Source organism: Biomphalaria glabrata, chromosome 2, assembly GCF_947242115.1.
Source record: "Biomphalaria glabrata chromosome 2, xgBioGlab47.1, whole genome shotgun sequence".
Lineage (NCBI taxonomy): Eukaryota > Metazoa > Mollusca > Gastropoda > Planorbidae > Biomphalaria > Biomphalaria glabrata.
In genome coordinates, this window is record NC_074712.1 from 55,176,713 (window position 1) to 55,190,030 (window position 13,318).

Consider the following 13,318-nt stretch of genomic DNA (forward strand, 5'->3'; position numbering starts at 1 on the left):
AAAACCTTCTCCCAGATACCCCCTCCTCACCCTCCCCGGTCCACTAATGAGATTGGACCATAGCGCTCTGAGCATGCTATAGCATATAAAAGCTATTATATTATTATTATTATTATTATTATTATTATTATTATTAAGTAACTTTTAAAAAAGAACAACAAGGGTGTCAATTAAAGCACAGAAAGATCGTGAAGATTTACTCGCAATGAAGACGCATTAAAATAACCTGTAAGTATTAATTGCACATTCTAAATCGAATTTCGTCAATGGCGACATGGTCTTCTATCATAATGACCAATTTATTGTCATTTCTGTTAAACGATGGTAAATGTCAATGTCAATTTTGATGACAAGAGAGGTAAACAAAATAAGCGGAGAGCTACAAAATAAATAATTCTCTTTTGACGATTCAGAGAACAAGCAAAGGCTAGGTCAACCAAACAGCTGACAAAAATACTTTTAAACAATAAACAAACAATGTTATATTTGCCACTGCAAACCTTGTACACTGAGAGGTATTAACCGCTGGACTACCTAACCTGATAGAGATGGGGGTTTGAATCCTCATGTAGAGTTAGAATGTTTAAATCTAGGTAAGACGAGACCTGGGTTGTGTTAGCCTTGACAAAACTACTCCTCCCCCTGCCCTTTTGTTCACAGTGAAGATGTTTAGAAAGTCCATTGTAAGACTCCTAGCGCTATACATTGTAAATAACAAAATAATAATGTATACAATTTAAAGAAAATTGAAATCCTTTTTTAACCGGCAAAGGTATTTCAATGTATTTTTCGAAAATAAAGGGGAAATTAATACATCACTTGAGTGACATTGTTTAATATAAACAAAATATGGCAGAGGTACCTTTAGATGACATTAAGGTGATATATTAGACAATGTTCTAGAAAAGTTGATAGGCCACAGAGATGGCTGAAAATGAGATAGAGATTGTCTGGAACATCCAAGATAATGATACAATCGATGTATCGATCTAAGTCCAGTACTGATCCAGTATCTCCTCTTGCTCTTTTGGAACCAATCGTTGAATCATTTTTTATGATGACAGTAGAATATTTGGAAGACTGGTACCAATAGCCCTTGTCTGCCTGTCTGTCTGTCTATACCATAGGCTGTATTTATCTCTTTCCGGAGTCTCCCGCACTCATGTCTATCTCTTTACTCTCTGTAAATGTTTCTTTACTCCCTGTAAATGTCTGTTTGCTCTATGCGTATATTTTCGCATCAGATATCCATTTACATTATTCAAATTTATGTTAGTTCGATATGACCATATTTACATTAAAACTGTTTTTCTTTTACTGTTTATATCTATGCCGTGTTATGAGTCAATTTTTTCAAATAGTATGGTTTATTTATTTGATTTCATCAAACAAAAGGGACCTAACTTCAGTAGATTACAATACAAGCTAAGTGCAAGTCTCATTAAAGAAACGATAAGGCCAACACAGAAAAGGGCTAGTGTCCTACCTTGAAGAACCTCCTTCGATTTCTCGGACGTGAAAGAGTCCCACGTGACGCCTACTACAAAGTAATCCCCTGTATTGAGTATCCCCATGTTCTGCAGGTGGTGCATGAGTCCCAGGAAGTCGTAGACCATTCCCAGCATGACGTAAACTGAAAGGGAAGTGGAGTTTCAAGAATCAGAGCTGCTCAACTTATGGTAATACGATTGTAGAGTAGGTTGACACCTTCATTTTTGTTTCGTAAAATTAATTTTGTCAGCTTGCATATTTTTTCATCGAGTTATAAAAACAAAAACCTGGGTTGACAAAACAATCGAAAACGGCTCTAAAGATTTCCTTAAAAAAAATCAGCGTTTGCATAAATTACTACTAAATTGGCCACAAAGGGAAAACTCTGATGTGACAGTTATAAATTTTCATAATGTAATAATCTAATAATTAAATTTGGCCAGGAAGGTCTAGAGTCTAGGCTATCTATATCTTTAAACACATATCAGCGGTTCTTCCCGCAAGTTAGATAAATAAATTGACGTTCAGGAACATTTTTCACACCGTCTTCTAATTCGGGATGTGTAAGTCTATCACCAAACTAATATCTTCTATGCCAGTGATGCCCAAAATACGGCCCCCGGGCCAGATCCGGCCCGCCGAAAGGTCGCTACAAAGTGTATAAAATTCCCTCCTTTTTTCTTTACCTACGTTAGGGCCCTGAATTTTTCACTGATGGATTGGCACCATGACATTTAGCATGTGTAGGCTTATGTGGCCCGTGACACGAGTTTCGGCCATTAAAATTAGTTTGGGCATCAGTGTTCTGTACCATATATCTAGATCCAGTATTCTAGTCTAGACTACAGTCTTTAAATTTTACCATAACTGGATTTGTACCACCATTGTAATCACCAAGCTAGAATTAATTAGACTAGTGAGTCATTTCTCTTAGAAAATCTCAGCAGCTTTATAAAGGAGGAATCGACTTTTTAATTAGCGGCCCCCGAAAGGGAAAAAGCCGCTATTAGTTTTGTGTGGAATGTCTGTCCGTCCGTCCGTCCGTCCCTTTTAGGTCTCGTAAACTAGAAAAGAAAATTTGACTTCATATTATTTTAGACCATTCAAAGTTCTAATGCAAGGCTACTTTTTTTCTTTTCTGAAAGCGAAAAAAATATTTTAAAAAATCACTTATGCAAGCAGTATTTTCATAAAAATACACCACTTTTACAACTATTCACTATTAATAGTAACAAACACGAGAGGCTCTTTAGTAGGGGAGGTATTAGCATTACCATTTCTACAACACAGTTATGCAAATGGTTTTAGAATTTTTGTTCCAAAATTTATTTTTATTATACATTTGTATTTCTAAGTTAAATGAGCTCTGTTATACTAACTACTATAATTAAAAAAAAATATTTACTTTTTTCTAAAGAGAAAAAAAATCTATTTAGTATGCACATAAGTTGGACATTATATAAATCAACAATTAATGCATGAAAGTATGGCTGGAGAAAAGAAAAGTACCGTTACGCATATATTTTACGGACATTTTTTTTCCTAGAGGAATAAGAGATTGACCCTTAACAAAAAATTATGTCAATTAGATATTTATTGTAAGACATCAGTTAAGCCAGGTTCACATCTTACTTCACATTCACTTTCACCTATCTTTTGGTCTGCTGGACCCTTGAGGCACCACACAAGATCTGTCAACATTCGTTCTTCATTCTTCTCTGTCATTTGTCTTTGATAGAATTTCATTCTGATGTTCTTTCTAATAATATTAAAACCTGCCGTTTTACCTATCTGGATGAATCACTTCGGGGACCGATTTGAGTTTGTTATCACACAAACTGTCATTGTAACCTTGTTAAAGTTTTTTTTTAAATATTCTTCATTGCTGAAAAAACGCCTTAAACTTACAACTCGACGCCCTAAACTTACAACTCGACGCCTTAAACTTACAACTCAACGCCCTAAACTTACAACTCAACGCCCTAAACTTACAACTCGACGCCTTAAACTTACAACTCGACGCCCTAAACTTACAACTCGACGCCCTAAACTTACAACTCAACGCTCTAAACTTAAAACTCGGCGCCTAATGTCAGTGTGACATGGACGTATTTCTATTCAGCTTTCCTCCTTGTGGATACAATTATATGGAAATAAAATCACGTTTGAATGACTAATTGCAGGATGCCGACGCTACATTAAATGTTCACTCTGCAGACGATGTGCTCCTGTGACATCTAAAACTACGTATTTCAAAAACCTTTTATCTTTGTAATCATTGCTTGATGAGCACATTTATTTTTCTGGGTCAGATTGATCTGATACATCATTTTGTTTGTGCCAGTAAATCCTCTTACACAAAGGGAGGTAATTGTAATCGTTTGATAACAAAATGTTACTGTTATATCACTGAGAACTTCAAAGCTGGTTAGAGTTTAAAAAAAAATGGTGTCAGCGGTTAATTGCTTTGTGATTTATTTTTATTTATTTCCATCGTCTTCTTTCGCTTTCATAGAACTTTTAAATTGATCAACGCCCATCTCTCTATGAAGTACAGATTTGTGAGCCTCCATTCATTAAGGATTTAAACTAAGACTTTTGTCACTTCAAGGACGTTCTATACATCCAGCAAATTTATATCTCAATACCTAAGTAAACTCGTATCTCATATATTATATCTCAATTTCCTATCTTATGTCTCGTATCTTGTATTTCGCATTTTCTCTCTTATCTTATATATTACAGACGTTATTTTAAAATGGGAGATAATTACGTTTTAAGCGTTGCATGTGTCAATCTTGTCATGCATGTTAAGCAATGACTTAAACTCTGCCAAGTCTTTGTTTGTTTTGTGTTTTTTTTTTGGCTGATTCAGGCATCCCATTTCATTCTCTCGAATTTCTCCTATTGTATTTTGTTTTTCGGATTTCGTATCTTGTATCTAGTTCGTATCTCGTAGATCATAGCTCGTGTTACGTTTGACGTACTCGCGCTAATCTCGAAGTGTATCTAGCAGTGAGCGTACTGAGCGATGTAGCACGACTCAATCACGCAACTACTCAAGTGAAATAACTAAATGGAACAGATCACACAATTTTCGCAGTGAAATATGTTTCTTGCTCAAATTAGTATCTTTTGCCATATTTTAGACTTAGATATAAGAATTTTTTTTTTTTAATGAACTGATTTTTTTTTTTAAATATATAATTTTAAAACAGTAAAATCAATGTCTATTTGCTGCGATACAGCTAGTCCAGCCCTCAACAGATTTTTATTTTGCTATTAGCCAATCAACAGCGAGCTTAAGAAGACGGGAGCTGATACTCACTTCTGGTGTCAACACGCGTCTGTTCGACGATCTTAACAAAAGGGTTCCTCATGTGCCCATGAAAGTACGGTCCACTGTAAGAGATGACAGATGTAATAGCGATGTTGTGGTCCTTCATTAACTGAAATAGATGGGAATCACATTTAACTCATGTTCGACCTGATTTTTTTTTTCAATTTAATACATTGACTTTAGACTTTCTCATCTAAATCTTATATCTATATGACATTATAGCATGGTGGAATATTATCCTCTCAGCCATGAAGGTAAAGGGTTAATTCTGACGAAGACTCTCATACTCCGCGCCGTTGGGCGCATAGAGCTGCAAAATCTCATCACAAAGTTGGGTCACTAGCATTCTCCTCAGCCTCATTCCAAGCCCCAAATGAGAAAGGGGCAGGATTGATCATGTGACTAGTGACTCCAGCCTATAAAACTCGAAATGCACAGAGAAGGCAAACATCGATCAGAGAGATCTACAACAAAACATATACTGTACCAACGTTCAAAATTTAACAAGAGATCCTTTGACTTGTCATCCATTACAATGATATATATCATGTTAATAAAATAACTCAATTTCGAATTTCTATTTTTTTTTGTGTGTAAAAAGTTTGTTCCGATGCTGATACTTAAAATAGAACTAGATTTGATAAAGACCATTAGAGATCGATAGAGTCACGTGACCAGGTGAACCCAAAAAAAAAAAAATAACAACAGTGGCATCATGTTTCAGACCAAAATAGACAGCACAAATTTCATTATAAAGTTATAAAAAGGAAACACTTCAGGCAGAGTTTTGGCTTTTGGGAAACAGAAGACTCTGGCTTTCATCAACAGACTCCAACAAGCGGGCTAATAAATAATTGTATCACTTATAAGGTGTGTGTGTGTGTGTGCTGGGAGCATTGGGTCTGTGGATGGGTGTGTAGCCATGGATGATAGAGCTCAGACTTAGAATATGATTATGCAGCGTTAAATATGGCTAACCAAGAGATTAAGTTGATTTTTTTTTTACAAAGCTTATATCAACTCACTCTGTCTGATAAAAGGCTTGTACACATTATTTCTCCCACACCCAATCTCAGATCAAGCTAAAATTTCGCACAATTATTTCTTTTACATGACCAAACAAAAATCAATAAAAAAAAAACCGCATTTGTTATATAACTATTAGCAATGAATTATTTGTTTGGTATCAACAATGGAAAGAAATTGTAATTAGCAGCTGTGGTGGTATAAGTTGAATTTGTTCCCTTTAGGAGATTCAAGCCCTTAAGTTCGAATTAAAGTCGTACTTTTTTATGCATTTAAAAAGCGATCACAGTAACATTTTTACAGATACCTTCTTTGCCTCGCTTCATTTTCCCAACTGGTCCTGACATGTGTAGCCTAAGGATCATAGCGAATTGAGAAAGCTAAAATCATGACATTGGACTAGTAGGCAATGGGTAAAAATATTTCTAATTGCACAGACTTATTATTGCTAGTCTGATCTATTACAAATTTAATTACATGATCAATCTAAACTTATTGATATAACTACGCGTAATATATGTATTGTTTTTTAAAGAAGTATTGTTCTTATTATTTTTTTGTTTGAATCCACAAATGGAATTAAGTTGTAGTGATCGCAAGGTTATAACGTTGTTGTTTTTTCGTGACAGTTTTTGTTTCTTATGGCTTGGTAAAACTTACAACATAAAAATGCTTATAATTACAACTCAAAATCAAACAACGTGGAACTGAGGTATAAGCCAAAACAAGGGACACTATCCTAATCCCTAATAGCTAGGGGATTAACCCTCATCCTGTGTAGTGTAAATCAGTTTCAGGCTACGATTATATCAATTTAAAGCAAAGGATGTTCTGTAATTGGTAAGAGAAATATCCATTTGTTATTCCCACGAATGTCACCTTCTGTCATGAGCTCTATGATCAAATATAAAATACTTTAATACATATATAATCGACCATAATGAACATTGACAATATTACGTACAAGAAAGCAAAGTTCTTCCGTCTGTAATGGCGTATTGAGAAGTCGGTCCTGATAAAACAACTTTGAGAAAGAAGTTTCAACGAGTTTCTTCTCTTATCAATAGTGACCAATGCTCACCTCCAGACTCAATTTTTGATTGATACTTTTGATGATATTAACACAGTTTGAATGACATCCAATTAGAGAGGCTTTTTTTTTAAATTTCAACTATCCGTTTTTCTTCAACTTTATAAGATTTTATAACATAAGTGAACGCAAAGAGAAAGAGAGAGAGAGACACGCAGAGAGAGAGAGAGAGAGAGAGAGAGAAAGACCGAGACTAGAGAGAGAATGTGTGTGTGAATAAATCAACACCTCTGTTCTAACTAAGAAATTTGTTTCAGCACGATACCCATTTCCCAAGATAAATATTAAAAACTTCAAATCGCCTTGAGGCTACATCTGTCCAGAAATGGTCTTAGTTCTATGGGAAATAGACCTAAAGAGACAGTGCTTGGCAGGTGACTCTCTCTCTCCATGATGCCTTTGGTGCTAGTTACAACGGAGACCGGTTCCATTAACTGGTCGAGATCTTCCATTAGTGTAATGCTCAACTGAAAATGTACTTGGGAGATTCATGTACATTCTCTGCGTACTTGTTTTAATTTTTTTTTTATTTGTAATTTAAATAAAATACATGTATAAAAAGTATTCTTTCTCTCCTAATCGACGCTACCATCGTTGATTTGAACTCAATAAATTAAGGTTTGATTTTATAAACTTGACTTTGTCTTATATAAATAGAGCATGCCTTCCCCTTCAAGTCTAGACCAAATAAAACATTTTCTGATAACAAAAGAAAACGTTATTGAAACTTAATAAAAAAAAAAAAGAGTAGTGAAATACTACTGAGAAAAATGAAGAATTCTTTTCCAATGTGGAAAATAATTACGGAGAGAAAGAGTTAAAACTGAAAATAAATAAAATAGATTTGGTGACACGAATGATACATCAGTTTGCTGTGAACTTATTACTGAAATTCAGGTTTAAATGTTAATTAATGAGGAATAAATAGATATTGATGAAAGGTTAAAGTTGCTGACGTCAGTTCTAGAAAGGACAATTCAGAAAAATTTAGAGAAATAAAATTCTAGGTTATAGAAAATACGATTACAAAAGTATAAATAGAAGAAGATTTGTTTCGTCGAGATGGTTGGAGTTTCGGAGGTAGAAGAGAAACAAGTTAAAACTAGAAAACTGAATTCTGCTGAAACAAATTAATATTATTCTTCTCTTTTGTGGCTTCATTGTTATTGAAAGGATTTCAAGTGAAAACTCAAGTCATTATTCTGGATTTATAACGGAATATGGAATATATAAGTTGTATGTATTCAAAGGACTATTGCTCAAGTGGTAGAAATATTTGTTCCGTGTTTTATTCATGTATCGAGTCTGATTGGACGATTGCGTTAGTGTCATTGGAATAAATATAAAAATTAAAATAATAATAATCATAAGGCTCGTCTTCGAGTCCGAAGATTAGTGAGGAGTGCAGTATTTCCCGTAGCTGCGCAGCCCCAGCTGTGACATACATATTTTGCCATTCCCAGGGCAAGCATGAGAGTTGTACTAATGACATAAATCCATGGCAAATAAAACGTCACTTTTGGCAGCTAAACATATAGATATTTAATATATAAGTGTAAAGTGAGAAATCCAAGTATTTTTATAATAACCCTATTACATTCGTAACTTCGTGGAAATTTCAATAAACCTGGCTGGATGGATACGGATCTCAAAAGCGGATCTAGCGATTTCCCTAGAAATTTAAAAGTTAATGTATAATGCTAAGAAAAGAATTACTGTCTGGTTGGTCACACTGGTAAAACTCTTGAAGAGTTTAATCAATTAATGTTCAGGAAACGCCCTCTATATAAATAATAATCTATACATTTTAAAAATAAAAAACACCACCACTTTTTAAATAAAAATTTCATAGGCTATTTATATAAAAAAGGGGGAGGGGAGAGAGCAGTGATGCAATTCTATACTTCAGCAGAAATATTTTTTTTTTTTAAATTTTGTTTTGTTACTTTTGTAAAGGCGCAGCAAGGAAGCCTTCTCTTAGATAACTCCTCCCCCCTTCACTTGTCCATTGCTATAAGCTTGAATATTGCACTGTACAAAAGCACTATTTAAAAAATCCAAACGCAGCACATTACAAATGGATTACATTCATTGGAAGCGGAGAGTTTTTAAGGTCCGAAATGACAAATAACAAAAACAATTTTAGCTCTAGACTAGAGAGACGTGGATTATGTCTCAAACATTATCCTCCCCCCCCCCCTTACCCCTTTCCGGGGAGACAGTTTTTGGTAGCAAAGGTTGAGTAATTTCTTCTTAATCAATGGCTCTCCACGTTGAAGAGAGTTTTATGGGCAGATTTTCTTTGACCATTACTACGCTACTTCCCCTGTAATTGACACAAAGGTGGCCAGTGAAAGACAAATGTGTCTGTCAAAACTTACTTTATTGATTCCCCTGAAACCACTGATCTTCTGAAGCTTACCACTACTGTAATGAAGCTAACCGCTAATCTCATGAAGCTAACCACTGATCTTCTGAAGTTTAACACTGATTCTCTGAAGCTAAACACTAACCAAAAAAGTTAACCACCAATCAACTGAAATTAACCACTAATACCATGAAACTAACCACTTTAACTAGTCGCTGATCTCATGCTCGCCAGTGTTTATCTTATCTTATATTATCTTATTTTATATTATACCGCCCCACTCCTCTCCATTTCACACGTTACTTCAAAAAAAAAGAAGATAATTACATTTCATGTGTTAATCTAGTCATACATGTTAAACGGTGACTTAAACTAAGTCGTGGGCTTTCCTGGCTGATTCAGGCAACCCATCTTATTCTCATTTTATTCTGATGCCCAAAATACGGCCCGCGGGCCATATTCGGCCCGCACGTGGTTCCGTCCGGTCCGCCAAAATGTTGAAATCACCATTAAAAAAAGAGGTTGAAAAATGTATCTTTAACTACGTTGGGATGTCAATTTTTCTCAAACGGATTGATACCATAACTTCTATCATTTATGCGTTTATGAAATGGGACCCTGAATGTAAAATATACCAGGAAAAGTGGACGGGTCATTACCTTTTTTTGTGGAAAATGATAAAAACGCAATATATTTGATTTGTAAAGAAAGTGTTACTGGTTTAAAAACAAACAATATATAAAGGTCATTATAAAACAAATATGATGGTATTCTTGGTTTGAGCTGTGAATAAGAGATTCTTAAACTACGCCTAGAGATTGGGGGAATTATGGGAATATTTACTTAAAGAGACAAGAAAATAAGTCGGTGGTAACGTTAGTTACAATGTTGGTCACATTTTAAGTAGAGAAATGAAGCCTTTTTCTGACGCTTGAAGATTAACTTCCAATATAAGTACTAGATCCACAAGTTTCTAATGAAATAGTTTCAAGTCAATTTCATTTCTTTTTTGTACATTTTCGGTTGTCTGGCCCGCGACACGTGTGTCGGAAATTAAAATGGCCCGCAGGTTGAATTAGGTTGGGCATCACTGTCTTAAAGTATCAACTGGATCGGAGAATGAGTAAGGCAGATATAGCGTAAGCAAATATTTAAGTAGACTAAACCCAACAAATTTATCCATATCTGTGAATACTGAAGAATTAGTTTTCCTTGTTGCTATTAAATAAAATAATGAATAACCAGTAATTAATTGTGTAATTGGTTACTTTTTGTTTTATTGATTCATGTCTTGTCTATGTCAATGAATAATTGAATTTAGTTTCAAGTTAATCCGAGAATGGGTGTGGGAGAGATAACGTGAACACAGTTTTTACCAGACGGACAGACAGACAGAGCTAATATAAGCTTTGTAAAAAAACAAAATACAATCTGGAAGACACACACAAGTACAGCCGAACAAAAAAGTCAAAAACCTATCTTCAGCTGTTCAGCCTTACTATCTCGGACAGCCTCAGAACTTATAACAAAGACAAGATAATGGCCAATAAAAAACCTAACCTTTGAACCTGTACAGGCTACAGAAACGGGGGAAGGGGTTACGTGAGAGAGGAGAGGCCAGGACATATGTATGGGCAACTAGTTGGACTGTTCTCTGGTCGATATGTGATGGTATGTGATCGTTGCAACTCTCTCCTTTTCGGAGATGTGTTTTCTCGGCTATAGTAGACAGACATAAAGGGAAGTAAGGAAGGGGGAAGTAATTCTACCCTTAAGTAAACCGCGACCATTACGTAGCCATGACCTTCGATAATTACGGCCCAAAGTAACTACGAGTGACCACCGCCCCACTCCTCTCCATTTAGCAACGTTGCTCAATTTGGTGACGAGTACTCATTGTGGTGCTTGGTAGTTACACAACATCTACATCTTTTTTTGTTTGTTTTTGAAGTAACGTCTGTATTTGATAAGATAAGAAGAAATTGGGATCAGAACAAAATATCAAATGTTTTAAGGCTTTATGGAAATAGGAGCGGCTGGACTAGAATTGGGGGAGGCCAGGCGGGTCGACCGCCCCGGGGACACCACAACAGAAGTACCTCACATACAGATACCAAAAAAAATTGACGGGTCAGTAGCTTTGTTCTTCTTTTTTTATTTTTTTTTTTCTGTTTTTAAACATTTTTATTATTATTATTTATTTTTTAGTATTATTACGTATCTTTTCTAAGTTGCCCTTTCTTTTGCAATTTTACAGATAAAACTTTCAATCTTACAATTGGAAACACGGCCGTGGGTGAACAAGTATTTGCTTGTAGCTTGGCTGCAGTATACAAATGCAGCTCGGGTTTACGCCAGTGCGTCAACCCAGGACATTACTCTTTACAAATTTAAAAAATACTTTTTTTTTTTACTAAAATACAATTATGAAATATTTATAAAAAAAGAGGGAAAATGAAAATAAACGATAGGCTCTGTACTACTTCAACAACTAAACCGATGTAGGCGTATTATATTTTAAATTAATTAATATTTAAACAAGTTCTCTCCTGTAATCAAAAAACTTAATTTTAATACAATATTCATGAATTTAACTTGAGATATGGTATATATTAAATGGAACCACAATAAACCGATATTTAAACGAAATCCAACTCACTACAAAAACATGTCTTTAATATTCCATGTCTCTAGATCGTCTGCAGTTTTACTTTTGCATTAAGTTAGCGGCGGACCCTATTGTAATTTCATCAACCTCACTGCACAGCCACCAACCAATCGCTTAACTTCTCTTCACCATCACCTAGGCAACACACACACAAACACAGGACTCCACAACAATTCTGCCTAGGGCCTCCACTTTCTTAAATCCGGCCCTGAGAAGATAACATGTAGGGAGTGGTACGATAAAATGGGAACTGCCAAACGTGTACGGTACGCAGAGACATACTTTGAGAAACGCTCTAGTTCTAGTCACGTGGTGAAAGAAAGGGCGGGAACAAATCAAAAAAAGGGGACGGTAGCAGACGATTTACGATTCCAGATGTAACGAGAGACTGAGGAAAATTAATCCGCATTCATCTCCCTTAGTAGAGTTAAAAAGAAAAAAAAAATGGGAGGATAAATTAAACCAGAAAGACAAGACTTAAAGATGTGTGTGTGTGTGTGCGTGTGTGTGTATGTCTATTTGTATTTGTATACATGTATGTCTGTGTTGTGTATTTATGTTCTTGTTGTGTGTTGTGAACTCATCTGTTCTTGTGTGTCAAAATGTCTTGGTGTCCAGGTCAGCTTGTGTGTGTGTACTGTACTATCGTGAACCTCTTATGTCATTGTTGTTCAGTATAGCCTAGCATCAAGACATGTCTTCTAGTAGTATTCCAGTAGGTAACTACAGTCTGTATATGTCTAAGGGTTGGAATCAAGAGTTGTGCAACCAGGGACCTTGCAGTGGCTTATAAGAGATGTTTCACCGAGCTATTCAAGCAGAAATATCCTTAGTCTGTTTCTAAGAGCTACGTTTGTCTCTGAGTGGGACCATCGGCAATAGTATCTAACTAGTAGCAACCAATACCGAGGTTCCCATTTGACACGAGTAAAGTTAATTAACATATATAGCTAGAGAGGAGGATCCTAGCGATGGAGCTGAAATGCTACAGAAGGAGCTTAGGTATCACTTTTAAAGACCGCATCACAAACCAAGAGATTAGAGAAAGGGCTGCTGCAGCGATTGGACCCCACGATGACCTGCTAACTATAGTAAAAACAAAACGCAAGCTAAAAATCTATGACCATATTACAAGGTCTTCTGGGCTCGCAAAGACCTTCCTTCAGGGATCAGTACCAGGAAAAAAGAAAAGAAGCAAACATAGAACGCGATGGGAAGACAACATAAAAGTATGGACGGGCCTGCCATTGAAAGAGGTTTTAACTAAGGCAAAAGACAGAGAGAAATGGAGAAAGATGTCGACAAATCTTGCATGGTGCACCATCGGTCCAACAG

General features: G+C 35.6%; 1 protein-coding gene across 1 annotated transcript in view; it reads right to left on the minus strand.

The window, feature by feature from the left end:
* Positions 1–13,318, minus strand: part of LOC106062254 (guanylate cyclase 32E-like) — a 160,106-nt gene that overhangs the window by 50,994 nt on the left and 95,794 nt on the right. The window contains exons 4-5 of the mRNA XM_056021489.1: positions 4,820–4,940; positions 1,487–1,633 (exon numbers count right to left, since the gene is read on the minus strand). Of these exons, the coding sequence (XP_055877464.1) occupies positions 1,487–1,633; positions 4,820–4,940 (268 nt within the window). The remainder of the gene's footprint in view (positions 1–1,486; positions 1,634–4,819; positions 4,941–13,318) is intronic.